The sequence below is a fragment of the Odocoileus virginianus genome, chromosome 1, assembly GCF_023699985.2.
Source record: "Odocoileus virginianus isolate 20LAN1187 ecotype Illinois chromosome 1, Ovbor_1.2, whole genome shotgun sequence".
NCBI lineage: Eukaryota > Metazoa > Chordata > Mammalia > Artiodactyla > Cervidae > Odocoileus > Odocoileus virginianus.
In genome coordinates, this window is record NC_069674.1 from 14,692,536 (window position 1) to 14,711,253 (window position 18,718).

The following is an 18,718-nucleotide window of genomic DNA, read 5'->3' on the forward strand; positions in this document are numbered from 1 at the left end:
TATTTTATACACACACATACACACATATGCATGCGTGGTAAGCAGCTTCAGTTGTGTCCAACTCTTTGTGATCCTTTGGACTGTAGTCCAATGGGATCCTCTGTCCTTGAGGATTCTCCAGGCCAGAGTACTGGAGTGGGGGACTTCCCTGGTGGTCCAGTGGTTAAGACTCTGTGCTCCCAATGCGGGGGGTCCAGGTTTGATCCCTGGTCAGGGAACTAGATCCCACATGCCACAACGAAGACCTGGTGCAGCCAAATAAATAAATAAATACATTAAAAAAATACATTTTCAGATCTATTAAGAAAAAAAAGAATACTAGAGTGGGTTGCCATGCCCTCTTCCAGGGAACCTTCCCAACCTAGGGATCAAACTCACATCTCTTGTATCTCCTGCATTGGCAGGTGGGTTCTTTACCACTGGTGCCACCTGGTAAGCCCATATATGTGTATACACACATATATTTCATGATGTATACATTTTACCATTTTAACTATTTTTAAGTGTGTTGTCCAATCGTATTAAATATAGTCACATTGTTGTGCAGTCATTACCACCATCCACCTCCTGAACGTTTTCATCATCTCCAACTGAAACTCTGTATCTGTTAAACTCCTTATTCCCTCCCCCCAGCCCTTGGTAACCACTATTCCACTTTCTGTCTCAGTGAATGTGATTACCCTAGGTACTTCACACAAGTGGAGTTACACAGTATTTGTCCTTTTGTATCTGGCTTATTTCACTTAGCATAATGTTTCCGGGGCTCATCCACATTGTAATATGTGTCACAATTGCTTTCCTTTTCAAGGCTGAATAATCATCCAAAATTTGTTTTTTTACAGTAAATGTGAAACGCCTGGTGGATTTATTGTTGCTCACCATGGTATCACATTTCTCTAGCCACACCCTCTGGTGACTGTAGAGAAAACTACCCCTGCATTGTGTAAAGGCAGTTACAAATGAAAAATAAGAGACAGTTCTCCTTGTTGAAAATAAGGGAAGAGGACCTCCTCCTTTTTCTTTCAAAATTTCTTTCTTTGTCCTTTTCAAATCTATGTGAAAATGAAAGTCACTCAGTCCTGTCTGACTCTGTGACCGCATGGACTGTATAGCCTGCCAGCTTCCTCTGTCCATGGACTTCTCCAGGCCAGAATACTAGAGTGGGTTGCTGTTTCCTTCTCCAGCGGAATTTTCCCAACCCAGTGATTGAACGCAGGTCAGTCAAATATATGTACTTCAGTACAATGGCTGAACAATCTCTGCCATCCTCACAACTCTGGAAAGTTTCCTCCAGGACCTGGGTGCCATCTTTTGAAATACAAACATCCAGGGAGATATCACCCCTAACTTCCAGTTCCTATGGGTGGAAGGGCCCTAAGTTTTTCATGGGAGCCTTGCTCCAGTTTGCAAAACCATCTCCTGTCCTAAAGGTGTGACAAATTTGTTTCTTCTCTGGATAAGCCAGTACAGATGACCTTCCCAATGACTGTGATGAAGTTAGGAGAACTATGTGTGACATAAGGTCCTGTTGAGTCCTCTTGAAACCATGTAACTCAGATTTGTACTCGAACCCATGATTTTTTAACTCAAAAAACTAAAATCATGGCATCCAGTCCCATCACTTCATGCCAAATAGATGGGGGGAAAGTGGAGACAGTGGCAAATTTTATTTTCTTGGGTTCCAAAATCACTGTGGATGGTGACTGCAGTCATGAAACTATAAAATGCTTGCTTCTTGAAACAGAAGTTATGACAGGCCTAAACAGTGTATTAAAAAGCAGAGACGTGACTTTGCTGACAAAGGTCTGTCTAGTCAAAGTTATGGTTTTTCTAGAAGTCATGTACGAATGTAAGAGTTGGACCATAAGAAGGCTGAATGATGAAGAATTGATGCTTTTGAATTGTGAGTCCCTTGGACAGCAAGTAGTCATGTATGGATGTGAGAGTTGGACCGTAAAGAAAGCTGAGCGCTGAAGAATTGATGCTTTTGAACTGTTGGAGAAGACTCTTGAGAGTCTCTTGGACTGCAAGGAGATCAAACCAGGAAATAAACATGAATATTCATTGGAAGGACTGATGCAGGAGCTGAAGCTCCAATACTTTAGCCACCTGATGTGAAGAACTTACTCACTGGAAAAGACCCTGATGCTGGGAAACATTGAAGGTTGGAGGAGAAGGGGATGACAGAGGATGAGATGGTTGGATGGCATCACCGACTCAATGGACATGAGTTTGAGTAAGCTCCGGGAGTTGGTGATGGACAGGAAAACCTGGCGTGCTGCAGTCCATGGGGTCACAAAGAGTTGGACATGACTGAGTGACTGACTGAACTGGAGAGCAAGGAGATCAAGCCAGTCAATCCTAAAGGAAATCAACCCTGAATATTCACTGGATGCTGAAGCTGAAGCACCAATACTTTGGCCATCTGATGTGAAGAGCCAACTCATTGGAAAAGTCCCTGATGCTGGGAAAGTTGAGGGCAGGAGGGTGACAGAAAATGAGATGGTTGAATGGCATTACTGACTCAGTGGACATGAGTTAAGCGTGGCATGTTGCAGTTTATGGGGTAGTGGACATGACAGCAACTGAACAACACATACCTGGTCTCAGGGCTTAATAAAGGTCAGGTTCTTGATGTCTCATCGCAGGAAGAATTCAGTGAGAGACAAATAGGTAAGGAGAGGATCTATTTAGAGAGAAACACTCCACAGAGTGGGGCCATTTTAGAAGGTGAGAGGCCCTGAAATGTTAGTTTTTAACAGGTTGGGCAATTTCAAAGGATAATGAGTGTGGGAGGATTATTCCAACTGCTTCAGGGGAATGGGCAGGGATATCCAGGAGTTGGACTACCACTCACCTTCTGGTCTCTAAGGTTGGACTTAGAACTATCATGGCACCTGTGGGTGTCATCATTTAGTGTGCTGATGTGTTACTGAGGCTCAAAGTCTGTTGTTTAGTCACTAAGTCGTGTCCATGTCCGACTTTTTGCAGCCTCATGGATTTCAGTTCGCCAGGCTCCCTGTCCTTCACTGTCTCCTGAAATTTGCTCAAACTCAGGGCACCTGTGTGTGTGTCTGTCATTTAGCATGCTGCTGTGTTAGAGTGAGCATATACTGAGGCACAGGGTCTAATGGAAGTCAACTCCTCTGCTATCTTGGACCTATTTGGTTCTAATCAGTTCATGTCCTGTCCTTGGGCTACGCCCCGCTTTTGAAGGGTGTGCCCTGCCCCCTTCCCTCCTGTTTCACTCTCACTTGAGGACTGGTGATTATCTGAGAACTTGTTGGCGAGGGTAGAGTCTGCTTGGCTATGTAAGGGAAGATTCTTTTCTGCCTTTGCGACCTCTTCTTAGCATCGCAGAAGTCGCATCTGTGCATCGCAGTCTGGTTCAAAGCTTATTCAGTAATAAAATTTTTCTTAATCTGCTATCTTTGTGGAGTGGTTTTCTGAGTTGGAAGACTTGGGGGGAAAAAAAAATTCCCTCGCTGTTGAAAGGGAGCCCAGGAGGGCAGAACACTCTTGTTTGATGTTGTGTGTTACAAGGTCTTTAATTTCTGCTTGAGTCTCAGTCCTGACTATTCATTGGAAAGACTGATGCTGGAGCTGAAGCTCCAATACTTTGGCCACCTGACATGAAAAACTGACTCATTGGAAAAGACCCTGATGCCGGGAAACATTGAAGGTGGGAGGAAAAGGGGGACAGAGGATGAGGTGATTGGATGGCATCACCGACTCGATGGACAAAAGTTTGAGTAAACTCCGGGAGTTGGTGATGGACAGGAAAACCTGGCGTGCTGCAGTCCATAGGGTCGCAAAGCTTCAGACAGGACTGAGCGACTGAACTACCAGGATCTTAACATTTTCATTTATTGTTTGAATGACTGGGGATACAATGTACAATACTGAATGATACCAACGGACTAGTAGCCCTGTTTTTATCAGCAACTGCATTTATTTAAAAAAAAAAAATCTAAATCTTACGCTCTCATGGCAGGTCAGTGGCACACAGTGTGAGTCTCTCAAAACAAAAGGCAGAGTAAAGTTTTTTGAAAAAAGATGATCTATACATAATTTCTTCGCAGATTGTAACTTCTCTCTCCGTCGCTGCCTCTTTTTCTAAGAGTCCTGGCCGATGACCGTCCGTCCGCCCCCGACTTCTCCCTCAGACCCGCCGGGTTCACCCAGGCCTTGCAAGGCGGCCGGAAGTTAACTTTCTCCGCTCCTCTCTCTGTTCCCTCCCCTGCGGCCCCCAGGTAAAGAGGCGCGGTCGGACTACAACTCCCAGCATGCCGCGGGCACCCGCGTGTCACGTGAGCGCCCGGAAACCCTGGCCGCGGCGGCCCGGGTGAGGTGGCGGCGGGAGTGGTGGGGTTGCGGGCGAGGCTGAGCGAGTGGAGCAAGCCGAGCGGCCAGCCGGGAACGTGACGACTATTGCGGGTCTCGGGTGCGCGAGTGGCGGTGCGTAGGGCCCACGCCCAGAAGGGCGGGAACCTGGCGTGGGGCAGGGGTGGGGGCGCCGCAGGCGAGGGCAGGTCCGAGGGGCTTCCAGGCGACCAGGGAGCCGGGGCGGAGAGGCAGGCGGTGGCAGCCGGTGGGTGTGGCGCGGCAGGCCAGGCCTGCTGCCGCTCGTTTCCTCCACGCTGGGCCTGGCTTCTCGGCGTCCAGGTGCTCCGGAACCTGGCGAGGCCGGCGAGGACCGCAGCGGAGCGGGGCGGGAGGATCGGAGGGCCTCCGGGGAGAGCCTGGCCCCCAGCCAGCGCGGCGGCGCTTGTGCAAGTAAAGGGCTCCTCGTCTAGACCAGGTGAAAGGATCGCTCACACGTAGGGCGAGGAGGCTTTTGGAAAGGATGTATGGAGGCCAGAGAAGGAGCAGAGTCTTAGTGGAATAACTGGGGTTTGCTTTTTGGCAACAACCGTGGTCTCTGTTAGGAATTTGATCTGGTTGCTTTTTCGTCATTAACTCGATATTCTTCTTTGCCGAATGTGGTCTGTTTAGTCTCACTTTTGACGGGATTTTGGGAATGTGCCTGCAGGGCTTTTGGTGGTTCCAGAAATTAGGCGATCGCCTGATAATTTACAGAAATGATTATAGGGAGTTCGTGGGGTCAGCAAAGTCTAACTTTTAATGGCCATATGCAGAGGAGCAACTAAGCCCGTGTGCCACAACTACTGAAGCCCAAGCGCCTAGAGTCTGTGTTCGGCAAAAAGTGAAGCCATTACAAGGAGAAGCCTGTGCACCGCAACTAGAGAGTGGCCCCTGGTCACTGCAACTAGAGAGGAGTCCGTCCCTGCTCCCCCACCCCTCCCCCCATCACGGCAGCTAGAGAAAGCCTGCAGGCAGCAAGGAAGACCCAGAGCAATCAAAAATAATAATAATAAAGATTGAAGGCTGTCATCTGGACTTAAGATGGCCCACACACACAGCATTAAGTTCCAGCTCGAACAGCTTTCTTCAGTGATTTGATGCCTGAATTATTATTTTTTTCCATTGTTGAATGTTTGCTATATGGCAGGCACTATACATAGAACTCTTTTTAAATGATCTCATGTAAATCCTTCAGCGAGGAAATTGAGACTCAAAGTGTGAGGTCGAGGGTCTTGGATTCTAGCTGGAACTTTCATGCTGTTGTGTTGGCCCTGTGTGACTTCAGATGACAGTCTTCTCTTAATCTTTTTTTATTATTAATTTATTTATTTGATTGTGCTGGGTCTTCCTTGCTGCCTGCAGGCTTTCTCTAGTTGCCCTGATGGGGGGAGGCAGGGCTCCTCTAGTTGCAGTGATCAGGGGCCACTCTCTAGTTGCGGTGCACAGGCTTCTCCTTGTAATGGCTTCACATTTTGCCGAACACAGGCTCTAGGTGCTTGGGCTTCAGTAGTTGTGGCACATGGGCTTAGTTACTCCTCTGCATATGGAATCTTCCTGGACTGGGGATCAAACCCATGTCCCCTGCATTGGCAGGTGGATTCTTATCCACTGCCCCACCAGGAAGACCTGTTAATCTTTGATTTCAGTCTCTGCATCAGAAAATAACCCCAAAAGGATACTTTGAGAAGCTCAGAATCAGTGTGGTGACTTGTTGCTGACTAGCAGTGTGTATTAGTCATTGTCTCAGGTTCTGATTTGTCTTGTTCATCAGTGATAAGGAAATGTCACAGCAGTGACCTTTACCTTGACTGTAAGTCCTTTGTCTCCTGGAGAAGGAAAGATTTCTATCTTGAAAACTATTGTCTTTGGAATATGTTCAGAATAGGTAGGAAGAATGTGGTTTGGGGAATGCTAGAATGAGCTGAGAGAATTTTCTAGAAAAGTGATAAGTATTTTACATCTGTGGGTGAGTGAAAGTCGCTCAGTAGTGTTAGACTTTTTGCGACCCAATAGACTATACAGTCCATGGAATTCTCTAGGCCAGAATACTGGAGTGGGTAGCCTTTCCCTTCTCCAGGGGATCTTCCCAACCCAGGGATTGAACCCAGGTCTCCCGCATTGCAGGCAGATTCTTTACCAGCTGAGCCACAAGGGAAGCCCAAGAATACTGGCGTGGGTAGCCTATTCCTTCTTCTTTTTTTTTTTTCCCTCGTTGCATTCATGCACAATTTTAATTCAATTCTTGGAACACCCAAATAGGTGAGTCAGTGACAATGTTAACAGCGGATCTTCCCAACCCAGGAATCGAACTGGGGTCTCCTGCATTGCAGGCGGATTCTTGACCAACCACATCTGTGGTAAGGAACAATTTGAGAAAAGAGAAAAATTACAGGAAGGCTTGTTTGTGTGTGTGTGTGTGTGTGTGTGTGTGTGTGTGTGTGCGCGCACACTAGATGTAAAATAGTGAAACCTTGTAGGAGGCTGTTGCATTAGACTTGATGGAAGAGATGGGTGGTTGAGTTTGGTAGCGGCGTGGGGATGGATAGAAGAGGATGCATTGGGGATGAACTTTGAAGGTGAAAGGATGGATTTAGCAATGGGTAGGATGCGGAGACTCTTGAGAGTCCATTGGACTGCAAGGAGATCCAACCAGTCCATCCTAAAGGAGATCAGTCCTGGGTGTTCATTGAAAGGACTGATGCTGAAGCTGAAACTCCAATACTTTGGCCACCTCATGCGAAGAGTTGACTCATTGGAAAAGACCCTGATGCTTGGAGGGATTGGAGGCAGGAGGAGGAGAAGACGACAAGAGGAAGAGATGGCTGGATGGCATCACTGACTCGATGGACATGAGTTTGAGTGAACTCCGGGAGTTGGTGATGGACAGGGAGGCCTGGCGTGCTGAGATTCATGGGGTCACAAAGAGTCGGACACGACTGAGCGACTGAACTGAACTGAGGATGCGGAAGCTGAGAGGTAGGAAGAAATGAGGGTTATGTGCTATTTGCCTTGGTGGTACCATCTTCTGAGGACAGTGCTGGTGAGGGACAGGTTTAGAGGGAGACAGTGAAGAATGGTGTTGTAGCTCCAAGGATGGCCAAGTGGTCAGTTGGCTGTTGTGTTGGAGCCCTGGAGGGTCCGGGTTAGAGCTGGTGCTCTGGGACTCATCGGCAGAAAGCTGTGGTACCAGATGACAGGGAGACAGAGGTTGGAAGTTAAGAGAGAGCCATGTAAATGGTTATCTTAGAGGCTGAGAAAGCAGGTCGTTAGGGAAGCAAAGACTTGCTGGGCAGTGTTGCATGCCCTTTGAGGTTTGTGGTTTTGAATCTAAAAAGCAAAACCAGCCCACTCATGTGATTTTTCTCTGGCAAAACTCCACCGTTTAGGTGCAGAGGAGGAGGCCAGAGGCAAGCAAGAAAAAAAGGCTCATAAGGCAGATAAGTCTGGATTCTAAGTTGGGAAAGAAGAGGAAGAGGACAAGAGGAGGGTCATGGATGAAAACATGGGGAGGTGACTGAGTTGGGAGCTTGCTGAGGTAAAATGACTGTTTGAGTGGAGAGTTTGAAGTAAGCAGTTTTCTGGAAGGAAGGAAAGTTGGATGTTTGAAATCCAGTTTGGGAGGTGAAAAGGCAGACATGGCTTAGCCGGTAAAGAATCTGCCAGCACTGTGAGAGACCCAGGTTCGATCCCTGGGTTAGGAAGATCCTCTGGAGAAGGAAATGGCAACCCACTCCAGTATTCTTGCCTGGAGAATACTGGATGCACTTAGCACTGACTGGTTGAAGCCCTTACTGTTGACTGGAAACTGGCTGGGTTTTGACCACGGAGTGGGTTTTTCTTGTGCAATAGAAGAAAAGATTGGTGGGTAAGAGGCCAAGGGACTGTGGGGTTATCCCCTTGGGTGTTGACAAGAGACAGAACAGGGGGACAGTGGGAGAGCAGGGGACAAGAGCTGGGAGGGGCAGTGGGCAGCAAGGCCCAGGAGCTTCAGAGAAGCTGGGGTTTCGCCAGGAGGAAAAGTGGTTGTGAGAAGTAAGATTGCTTCTCCCTGAAAGACCCTGGGGGGAAGTGGTGTTATCTAGGGGCAGGCAGGAGTCCACCAGGGTAAGTAAGAAAGGCAGGAACTTGCAAAACAGGGTCCTGATATACAGAACTTGATTAACCACTTCTGTCCATTTCCAGAGAGCATTTCCTTCCCGCACTGGGGTGGGGTGGCTGGGCGAGGTTGGGTCTGATGAGATGGAGGTGGCAGGGGGTCACTTTTTCCTGCCGTTTTTCTGCCTTTCCTCTTTGCAGTCCGTTTCCCCCCAAGAAAACTTTAATTCTTCTTATATTTGAGTTGGAATGGATTCTAAATATGTGTGGAAAGTGAAATTTGTGGAACGTCTTATATTCCAAGGCAGTGTTTATAAGGGGGAGATTGCCCTCTGCCTGGACATGTCACAGGTGAAGCCACCTTTCATTCAGCCTGGATCACATGATACAGAGTATTCCATTCTGGGAATTCCATTCCACCTTGTGTGGAAGATGCTATGGGTCTCCAGAGAGCTTCCTGACAAATCAAATGAGTTAGTGATCTCGATCTTGCCTTGAGAAGTATTATAGAACAGGCTTGATGGTTCTTTCTGATGGTAAGGACCTAACTTCTTTTTTTTTTTTTTTTAGGACCTAACTTCTTTTTTTTTTTTCTTTTTCCATTTATTTTTATTAGTTGGAGGCTAATTACTTTACATCATTGCAGTGGTTTTTGTCATACAGGACCTAACTTCTTATATGTTTAATTTTTTTAAAGATCATTCTTATTCTCCCATGACATTTGTATATTCAGTATTCATGGATTAAGAAAATACTAAATGACCAGTTTCTATTAATTTAGAAATACTTAAAATGAATTTTGGTTTTTATTGATTATAACAGCACTTACACTTGAAAAATGTTAGATTTGTTCAATCTATACTAAGAGCCAGAAAGAAAATGGTATAAAAAGTAGAATGTGCTTGATGGACTCAGACTTGGTAAAAACTCTGTGCTTACCAAAGGCCCCAGAGCTCACAGATGATCAGAAATCACTTCTGTGATGTAGGGCATATAAGTATAAGGTATTGTTAATGATTATAATTACCTAGGACCAGGTGTTGTAATAATATTCATTTTAAATGGCTTTCTGCCAACATCAGGTGAATGTTTAAAACACTTTCCCATTGTAATTATGAAGCATTTTCTCTCCCGTCACTGTAGCTAAGGAAAAAGTGGTTTATTTACAAACTAAATCTGCTGCTAAGTCACGTCAGTCGTGTCCGACTCTGTGTGACCCCATAGACGGCAGCCCACCAGGCTCCCCCGTCCCTGGGATTCTCCAGGCAAGAACACTGGAGTGGGTTGCCATTTCCTTCTCCAGTGCATGAAAGTGAAAAGTGAAAGTGAAGTCGCTCAGTCGTGTCCAACTCTTCGAGACCCCATGGACTGCAGCCTACCAGGCTCCTCCGTCCATGGGGTTTTCCAGGCGAGAGTACTGGAGTGGGGAGGAACTAAATCTAGGTAGTCTCAAACATCTTAGTAGTCGTTTAAAACCACTGGGCTTCCCCGGTGGCTCAGTAAGTAAAGAATCCGCCTGCAGTGCAGGAGCCTGCTTGCGATGCAGGAGACCTGGGCTTGATCCCTGGGTTGGAAAGGTCCCCTGGAGAAGGAAATGGCAACCCACGCCAGGATTCTTTCCAGATGGTAGTCATTTAAAACCATTATTGTTGCTTACAGCCCTGAAATCCTCAACCATTATTGCTGAAGCAACGTAATCAAGGTCTGTTGGAGCATATATTTTTGGAATTATTATCTTACCTGATTAATTGTAGAATTTTGTAACCCATGCCCTTTTCTGAAGTATCCAGTCCAGCGTTTTGAGTTGTGAATGTGTTCCGTTCAAAGAACTAGGATTTGTAAAGAATGGTTAAAGCTTGGAGTTGTTTCACTTGGGTGTCACATTTAATTTGGGGGATGGAGGTAAATTTAGCAGTAACACTAGTAGCTCTTGGGTTTGTCACTTCCTGGAATTATAGACAGAAAGTTCATTTACATTATTGTGAGTGGAGATTTATAATCTTACTTGGCCCATAATTTTATTAACATTTTTCAAGGAGAATGAGTATATGAAATTAGCTACATATTCCTGTTATGGGATTAACTGTGGGCAAATCAGTGACTGAAATAATTATCTCAATACCTTGCATATGTTGTTTATTGTGGTCTCAACTCAGAAGAGAGACCATTTTACAAGTGACGTATCTGTGAATCAGAGAGACTGACTAGTCCTAAGGCTCACAGCCAGTTGGTGAATCAGCTATCGTGTTTATATAATTTTTTGTGTGTGCATGTGTTTATATAATTTTAACCACCTCAGCTTTGTACTTTTTATTGCAAAGTTTCAAGAATGGCCTTTCAGCTGGGTATCTTCAACATTTAAGGTTTTCAGTTCACCTGCCAAGCGGTAGTATGAATTATAATAAAGAACAGGATTATAAATAGCAGGTACAGAGAACACAGCCTTGGGCAAAGTCCTGTGATAAATTGACTTTAGTGTTGAGAGCTCTTGAGTTTGTCTCCTACCTTGACTGTTTATAACACACGATATTTATATGTTTAAAATACAAGATACTTTGTTAATTTTATTTTTTCCTACTGTGCAGATAAATCACAGAACTTTCCCAACCCTGTGGATGTTTTCCACAGTAAGATACACTTTTGTTGTAGAACTTTTAGGGAAGTATATAGAAAACTAAAACTACCTATATTCCTGCTACCCAGAAAGAGCTGTATATAACTTATATACTTGTAATTATGTAAACCTAGAGTTTGGTTTGGAGAAGGCAATGGCACCCCACTCCAGTACTCTTGCCTGGAAAATCCCATGGACGGAGGAGCCTGCTGCAGTCCATGGGGTCGCAAAGAGTCGGACACAACTGAGCGACTTCACTTTCACTTTTATGCTTTGGAGAAGGAAATGGCAACCCACTCCAGTGTTCTTGCCTGGAGAATCCCAGGGACGGGGGAGCCTGGTGGGCTGCCATCTGTGGGGTCGCAAAGAGTCAGACACGGCTGAAGCGACTCAGCAGCAGCAGCAGAGTTCGGTTGATTACGTTTATATGTCATATCCTACTTTTTTCACCTGACATTTTCTCATGTTATGAAGAAGTCTTAATTGCCTTCCAGTGCAGGGGATGTAGGTTCGATCCTTGGTTGGGAAACTGAGAACCTACGTGCCTTGGAGCAACTCAGCCTACTGGCTCCAACTAGAGAAAGCTCGGGCGGCACAATGAAGACCCAGCACAGCCAAAAAAACAAGTCTTAATCATCATGTCAAATGATAAAATATTCAGCCAGATGTAATTCAGCCACTGTAATTTGTTTTAATTTTTCCCATCTTATTACATGTTTAGATTGTTTCTGCAGACTCATAACTGGAGACAGTAAGTTTAGATGCTTACTTTATGCTTTATTATTCTTGGACGTCAGAGCATGGATGAGACTTTCTGAGAGGGCAGAGGAGAGGTGAGAGGAAGTAGTGGAAAGAGATGGCAGAGGAATGGCCCTGTTTCTCCTGTTGCTTTATGACTGACAGAGTTTGTTTCTTCACATAAGAAGAAATGACTTTTTGTGAAAACTTCCTTCTATATAGAGTTGAATGTATCTTGTATTTCTTTAGAGATAGATCCCTGACAGTTGAATTCTTTTTTTTTTTTTTTTTTTGGTCAACGGTTCTTGATGAACACGGCCAGATCATCTTCCTGTAATATGTGTTAATTTTCACTTCTGTCAGCAGTGTATGAGAGTTTAGGATCTTTAGATCTTGAGCTACATTGAACAGTCTTTTTAACTGTGCACACTTTTTTTTATCACCATAATTGGCATTTCTTATGTTCTAATGAAATTAAAACATTTGTTTTATAAGTTTAATAGCCGTTTCATTTCTTCTGAGTTGTCTATTCATTTCTTTGCTCATTTTCGGGTCTGAATTAGTGATCTTCCTGTCAGTCTGTGTGAGAGTTCATTCTGTTAGGATGTAATCTTTTGTCCAGGATTTCTTTTTAAAAGACTGGCTGATAGCTATAATACATAATTATCAGTCTGGTTTTCTGGTGTCAACTAATCCATGTGATTTTTTTTTCCCCCCAAGGCCTGATTATATAGTGTTAAGTCTAAATAATTCTGTTTTTGGATAATATGCCTATATGAGTAATGTTAATTATGTGTTTTGTCTTTCCAGAAAGAAGAAATGATGTAAACCATTCACCATCCAGACTTTATGGTCACAGTGAGAAGGAAGCTCAGGAGGAACATGGCCTGGCCAAATATTTTTCAAAGAGGAACTCTGCTCTCCCGGTTCAGCCATCATCACGTGGTCGTGTTCCTGCTCACCTTCTTCAGGTAAGTGGACCTCCGAAGCTGTTTGTTGCATGGCAAGATTGGCCTGACTAAAGGTCTGCTGTTCTTTGTGATAGCTCTAGTATTGTGGTTCTCCATTCTCTCCTGTATTTGGCAATGTTTGAAGACATTTTTAGTTGTCACGCTGGGGGAATGGGTGCTGCTCATATCTAGTAAGTAGAGACCAGGGATGCTACTAGACATCTTACAGTGCCTGGGACAACACCCCGTGGTAGAGAACTTGGGGAGCCCGGAATGTCACTATGGCTCCCCTGGTGGCTCAGACGGTGAAGAATCTGTGTGCAATGCAGGAGCTGCAGGTTTGATCCCTGGGTTGGGAAGATCCCCTGGAGAAGGGAATGGCTACCCACTCCAGTATTCTTTCCTGGAGAATCCCATGGACAGAGGAGCCTGGCAGGCTACAGTCCATGGAGTTGCAAAGAGTCGAACATAACTGAGCAACTAACACAAAATGTCAGTATTGCTATGATTAAAAAACCTTGATCTGATATAAAGTCCTTTAATTGTTAAAACCAGGAGCTTGAAAGCAAAGGAAGTGCATTTCCAGGGAGTGCTCTGTGCCTCATTGAGCAGTAGAGATGGTAGGAGACCTCTGTGAGGAATTTTGGATACTCTTATGAGAGCTGCCCAGTCAGCATGACCGAAGAATCGACTGTCTGACTCAAGGGCCCTTGGCCGCTCTCGATAGTGGTCTGTTGATGATGTCAGCCAGACTTTTTGGTGTTAGGGGCACAGTATTCACAAATTCTGTGACTCAGTATTTTGACTATTTCTTCTGAGTAGATTTTATTTATTAATGTTTATTGAAGGCACCACAAATAATTTTTTTTTCAAGGCAGAAACTAGGAAAATGTTTTTCTAATTATATAAGAGTTAGTAGGTAATTTTAGATACTTGCTTTATAGGAAATTCACTTGTGAGGGGTTGAGGAAAAGACAGGCCTCAAGGAAAAAGCTACTGAATGGCTAGTGTAGGGAGTGGTCAGAGGTTGCTAAAGACTTGACCTTACAGAACTGCAACCATGATTTTAACTGTTGGGATCCATCACATCTCCATCTTCTAGGTCCAGGGACCTGTTACAGGTGAACATGGGGGTTTATATGGAAGAAGACAAGTTAATTGCTTCTTTTCTTAGTGGAGGCTGTTTCAATGGATAGTTCTTATAAAGCAGTACTCTTTCTTTTTTAAAAGAGAAGAATTCTAAAATTGGGTCAAACATGGCAATACACCTGTGATTTTATCGAATGTGTTTTCTTTTTTATGCATTCAGCTATATTTCCTCTTTCTTTTGTAGTTATTCGTTGCTCCATGCGTCAAGAAAAACATTTAGCAATGTCAAAGTCAGTATCTCTAAGCAGTGGACCCCAAGTGCTTTTAACAAGTCAATTGAATTACTGCCTGTGGAGGTAAGCAGAAGAAAGAGCTGGGATGAATTTAAGAAGGGAACCTTGTCCACCCTTAAATTAAGTTCTGTTTTATTTTATTCATCCTTTGGATGACTTACTCTTTCCTGTGGTATAAAATCCAAACTGTTCTGCCTGCTTTCTTAGCTTGCTCTGATTTAGGTCTGTTTTACCATTTCAACCAACTTATTTCTCACTGTTTTGAAATCACACAATTCTGTTTTTCTTATTGTTTAGTGGCTAAGTCACACCTGACTCTTTGTGACCCCATAGACTGCAGCACACCAGGCTCCTCTGTTTTCAACTGTCTCCTGGAGTTTTTGCTCAAATTCATGTCCATTGAGTCATTGATGCCATCTAACCATCTCATCCTCTGCCACCCCCTTCTTTTTGCCTTTGGTCTTTCCCAGCATCAGGGTCTTTTCCATGAGTTGGTTCTTTGCATCAGGTAGCCAGTGTTGGAGCTTCACCTTCAGCATAAGTCCTTCCAGTGAATATTGAGGGTTGATTTCCTTTAGGATTGACTGGATTAATCTCCTTGCTGTCCAGGGGACTCTCTGGAATCTTCTCCAGCACCACAATTCAAAAGCATCAATTGCTTGGTGCTTAGTCTTCTTTATGGTCCAACTCTCACATCTGTTCATGACTACTGGAAAAACCACAGCTTTAACTCTACAGACTTTTGTTGGCAAAGTGATGTCTCTGCTTTTTAATACGCTGCATCAATGGCTGTAGTCACCATCCTAGTGATTTTGGAGCCTAAGAAAATAAAATCTATCACTGTTTCCACTTGAAGTGAAGTGAAGTGAAAGTCACTTAGTCATGTCCGACTCTTTGCGACCCATGGACTATACAGTCCATGGAATTCTCCAGGCCAGAATACTGGCGTGGGTAGCCTTTCCCTTCTCCAGGGGATCTTCCTGACCCAGGATCGAACCCGGGTCTCCTGCATCGCAGGTGGATTCTTTACCAACTGAGCTATGAGGGAAGCCCCCACTTTTTCCCCTTCTATTTGCCATAAAATGATGGGACTGGATGCTAGGATATTAGTTTTTTGAATGTTGAATTTTAAGCCAGCTTTTCACTCTCTTTCACCCGCATCAAGCAGCTCTTTAGTTCCTCTTCACTTTCTGCCATTAGAGTGGTATCATCTGTTTATCTGAGGTTGTTGATATTTTTCCCGGCAGTTTTGATTCCAGCTTGTGATTCATCCAACCCAGCATTGCACATGATGTACTCTGCATGTAAGTTAAATAAACAGAGTGACAATATACATCCTTGACATACCCTTTCCCAATTTTGAACCAGTCCATTGTTCCATGTCCAGTTCTAACTATTGCTTCTTGACCTGCACACAGGTTTCTCAGGAGGCAGGTGAGGTGGTTTGGTATTCCTATCTCTTTAAGAATTTTCCAGTTTGTTGTGATCCACACAATCAAAGGCTTTAGCGTAGTCAGTGAAGCAGTAGTAGATGTTTTTCTTGGAATTCCCTTGCTTTCTCCATGATCTAGCTGCTGCTGCTGGTGTTAAGTTGCTTCAGTCGTGTCTAACTCTGTGCGACCCCATAGACAGCAGCCCACCAGGCCCCCCCATCCCTGGGATTCTCCAGGCAAGAACACTGGAGTGGGTTGCCATTTCCTTCTCCAATGCATGAAGGTGAAAAGCGAAAGTGAAGTCACTCAGTTGTGTCCACCTCTTCGCAACCCCATGGACTGCAGCCTACCAGACTCCTCCGTCCATGGGATTTCCTAGGCAAGAGTACTGGAGTGGGATGCCACTGCTTTCTCCATGATCTAGCAAATGTTGGCAATTGGATCTGTGGTTCCTCTGCCCTTTCTAAATCAGCTTGTACATCTAGAAGTTCTCAGTTTATGTACTGCTGAAACCTAGCTTGAAGGATTTTTGAGCATAACCTTGTTTACATGTGAAATGAGTGCAGTTGTGCAGTAGTTTGAACATTCTTTGACATTCTCCTTCTTTGGGATTGGAATTAAAACTGACCTTACCAGTTCTATGGCCACTGCTGAGCTTTCCAAATTTGCTGGCATATTGAGTGCAGCACTTTAACAGCATCGTCTTTTAGGATTTGAAATAGGTCAGCTGTAATTCCATCACCTCCACTAGCTTTGTTTGTAGTGATGCTTCCTAAGGCCCACTTGACTTTGCATTCTAGGAGATCTGGCTCTAGGTGACTGACCGCACAAGCATGGTTATCTGGGTCATGAAGACCTTTCTTGTATAGTTGTTCTGTGTATTCTTGCCACTTCTTAATCTCTTGATTCTGTTAGGTCCTTACTGTTTCTGTCCTTTCTCACATCCATCCTTGCATGAAATGTTCCCTTAGTATCTCCAGTTATCTTGAAGAGACCTCTAGTCTTTCCCATTTTATTGTTTTCCTCTATTTCTTTGTGTTGTTTATTGAATAAGGCTTTCTTATCTCTTCTTGCTAGTCTCTCGAACTCTGCATTCAGTTGGGTATATCTTTGCCTTTCTCCCTTGCCTTTCACTTCTCTTCTTTCCTCAGCTATTTGTAAAACCTCAGACAACCATTTGCCTACTTCCATTTCTTTTTCTTTGGGATGGCTTTGATCACTGCCTCCGGCACAGTATTATGAACCCCTGTCCATAGTTCTTCAGGCACTCTGTCTACCAGGCCTAATCCCTTGAATCTGTTCATCATCTCCACTGTATAATCAATCATGAGATTTGATTTAGGTCATACCTGAATGCATAGTGGTTTTCCTATGTTCTTTAATTTAAGCCTGAATTTTGCAATAGTTAACTCTAGTTCTGAGCCACAGTCAGTTCCAGGTCTTGTTTCTGCTGATCATATAGAACTTCTCATTCTTAGGCTGCAAAGAACATAATCTGATTTTGATACTGAGCATCTCTTTGGTGATGTCTACATGTGGAGTTGTCTCTAAGATTGTTGTGAAAGGGTATTTGCTGTGATTGTTGTGTTCGCTTGACAAAACTCTGTTAGCCTTTGCCTGCTTCATTTTTGTACTCCAAGGCCAAAGTTACCTGTTACTACGGATGTCTCTTGATTTCCTACTTTTGCATTCTAATCTCCTGTGATGAAAAGGACATCTTTTTTTCATTGTTAATTCCAGAAGGTGTTGTAGGTCTTCATAGAACCCGTTAACTCTAGCTTCTTCGGCATCCGTGGTTGGGACATAGACTTGGATTACTATGATACAGAATGGTTTGCCTTGGAAAATGAACTGAGATCATTGTCATTTTTGAGGCTGCACCCAAGTATTGCGTTTTGAACTCTCTTATTGACTATGACTTTTGAAAGGCAAGCTTTTAAGACTAGATGGCTAGATTTCTTGACTGGGGCTTGACCAGTGCTGCGTGCATAGTGAGTACATTTGATCATTCACTGACGTGTCATTAACCCTAGAGATGAAGTGGCCAAGAGAGGTCATGTGCTCTAACTTCTCAGCCAGCATCAAATCCTTTCTTAACCATCATTGAATGGTGACCACCCAACTTCTACATTAGTACTTCAGGGTGAAGAAACTCCTTGTTTTCTCCGGTGGACAATTACATTTTTATTTAACTCTCATTGTTCAGAAGTTCTTTCTTATGCTAAGGGGAGAGTGTTCGCTTTAATTTTGATCTTAGGTTTTTTCCTGAGCCTTGCATCCTAAGTTGATTCTTGCTGCCTTTCAAATATTTGTGGAAAATACGTCTCCCTAAATTTCTCCTGTTTAGGCAGAACATCTGTGCTGCTTCTTCAGGTATAATTTTGTGATGCCAGGCTCTAAATGTGCTATTTCAGATACAGGCTGATCAGTATATAGAATAACAGAATTGATTTAGGCACTACAGTTTTGGTTATACTGCCTTTGTTTTTAAGATAATTGATAGGTGGTCCCCAAGACCACCCTCAGATTTGGTGATTCACTAGAGGGATTCACAGGACTCAGCAAATGACTCAAAACTATGGTTTATTACAGTGGAAGGATACAGAGCAAAGTCAGCAAGGGAAAACACATAGTGTCAGGTCTAGAGGAAAGTAGGCAAAACCTTCCAGGAGTCCCTCGTGTGTGTGTGTGTGCGCGCGCATGTCTGACTCAGTCATGTCTGACTGTCTGCATCATAGATGTGCTTAATTCTTCCAGCAACAAGTCCTGACACCCCGGTGAGATATTGTCTACTAGGGAGTCCCATTGGAGACTTGGTGGCAGGATTTTTATTGGGGCTGGTCATAACGGCGTCCTCTGCCTGGCATGTATGAAAATTCCACATTCCCATAAGGAAAGCAAGTGTTCAGCACAAACCATATTATTGGGACAGGCAGTGGAGGCACAGGGAGCCACTCTTGGCAGGGAATGATGGGAACCGTCCCAAGGTTCCAGGGGCCAGCCTTGCCAGATAGATCTGTTTAAGGATATGTATCAGGTCTGCTATGTAACTCTTTCCTGCCAGTAACCAAGTCACGTTGTTAGTGCATGTTGAACTTCCATTAACTTTCCTGCTAAGATATTTATTTACTTACTTATTCT

At 44.2% G+C, this 18,718-nt stretch overlaps 1 protein-coding gene and 1 non-coding gene across 5 annotated transcripts in view; both read left to right on the top strand.

Moving 5' to 3' along the window:
- Positions 1–145: 145 nt before the first annotated feature.
- TRNAG-CCC (transfer RNA glycine (anticodon CCC)) lies at positions 146–218 on the top strand. Its single transcript has one exon. It is a non-coding gene; the product is annotated as a tRNA-Gly (tRNA).
- A 4,119-nt stretch (positions 219–4,337) lies between these two features.
- Positions 4,338–18,718, top strand: part of SLC37A3 (solute carrier family 37 member 3) — a 91,420-nt gene continuing 77,039 nt past the window's right edge. For 2 of the 4 annotated variants that reach the window (XR_011486741.1, XR_011486742.1), the window contains exons 1-3: positions 4,338–4,458; positions 12,623–12,783; positions 14,096–14,207. Coding sequence is in view for 2 of the 4 variants with exons in the window: in XM_070464941.1 (XP_070321042.1) it covers positions 12,662–12,783; positions 14,096–14,207 (234 nt within the window). In the remaining 2 variants the exon portion in view is untranslated. Of the gene's footprint in view, positions 4,459–4,779; positions 4,802–12,622; positions 12,784–14,095; positions 14,208–18,718 lie in introns of those variants that run through there. The other 2 variants (XM_070464941.1, XM_070464948.1) reach the window with 2 other exon arrangements.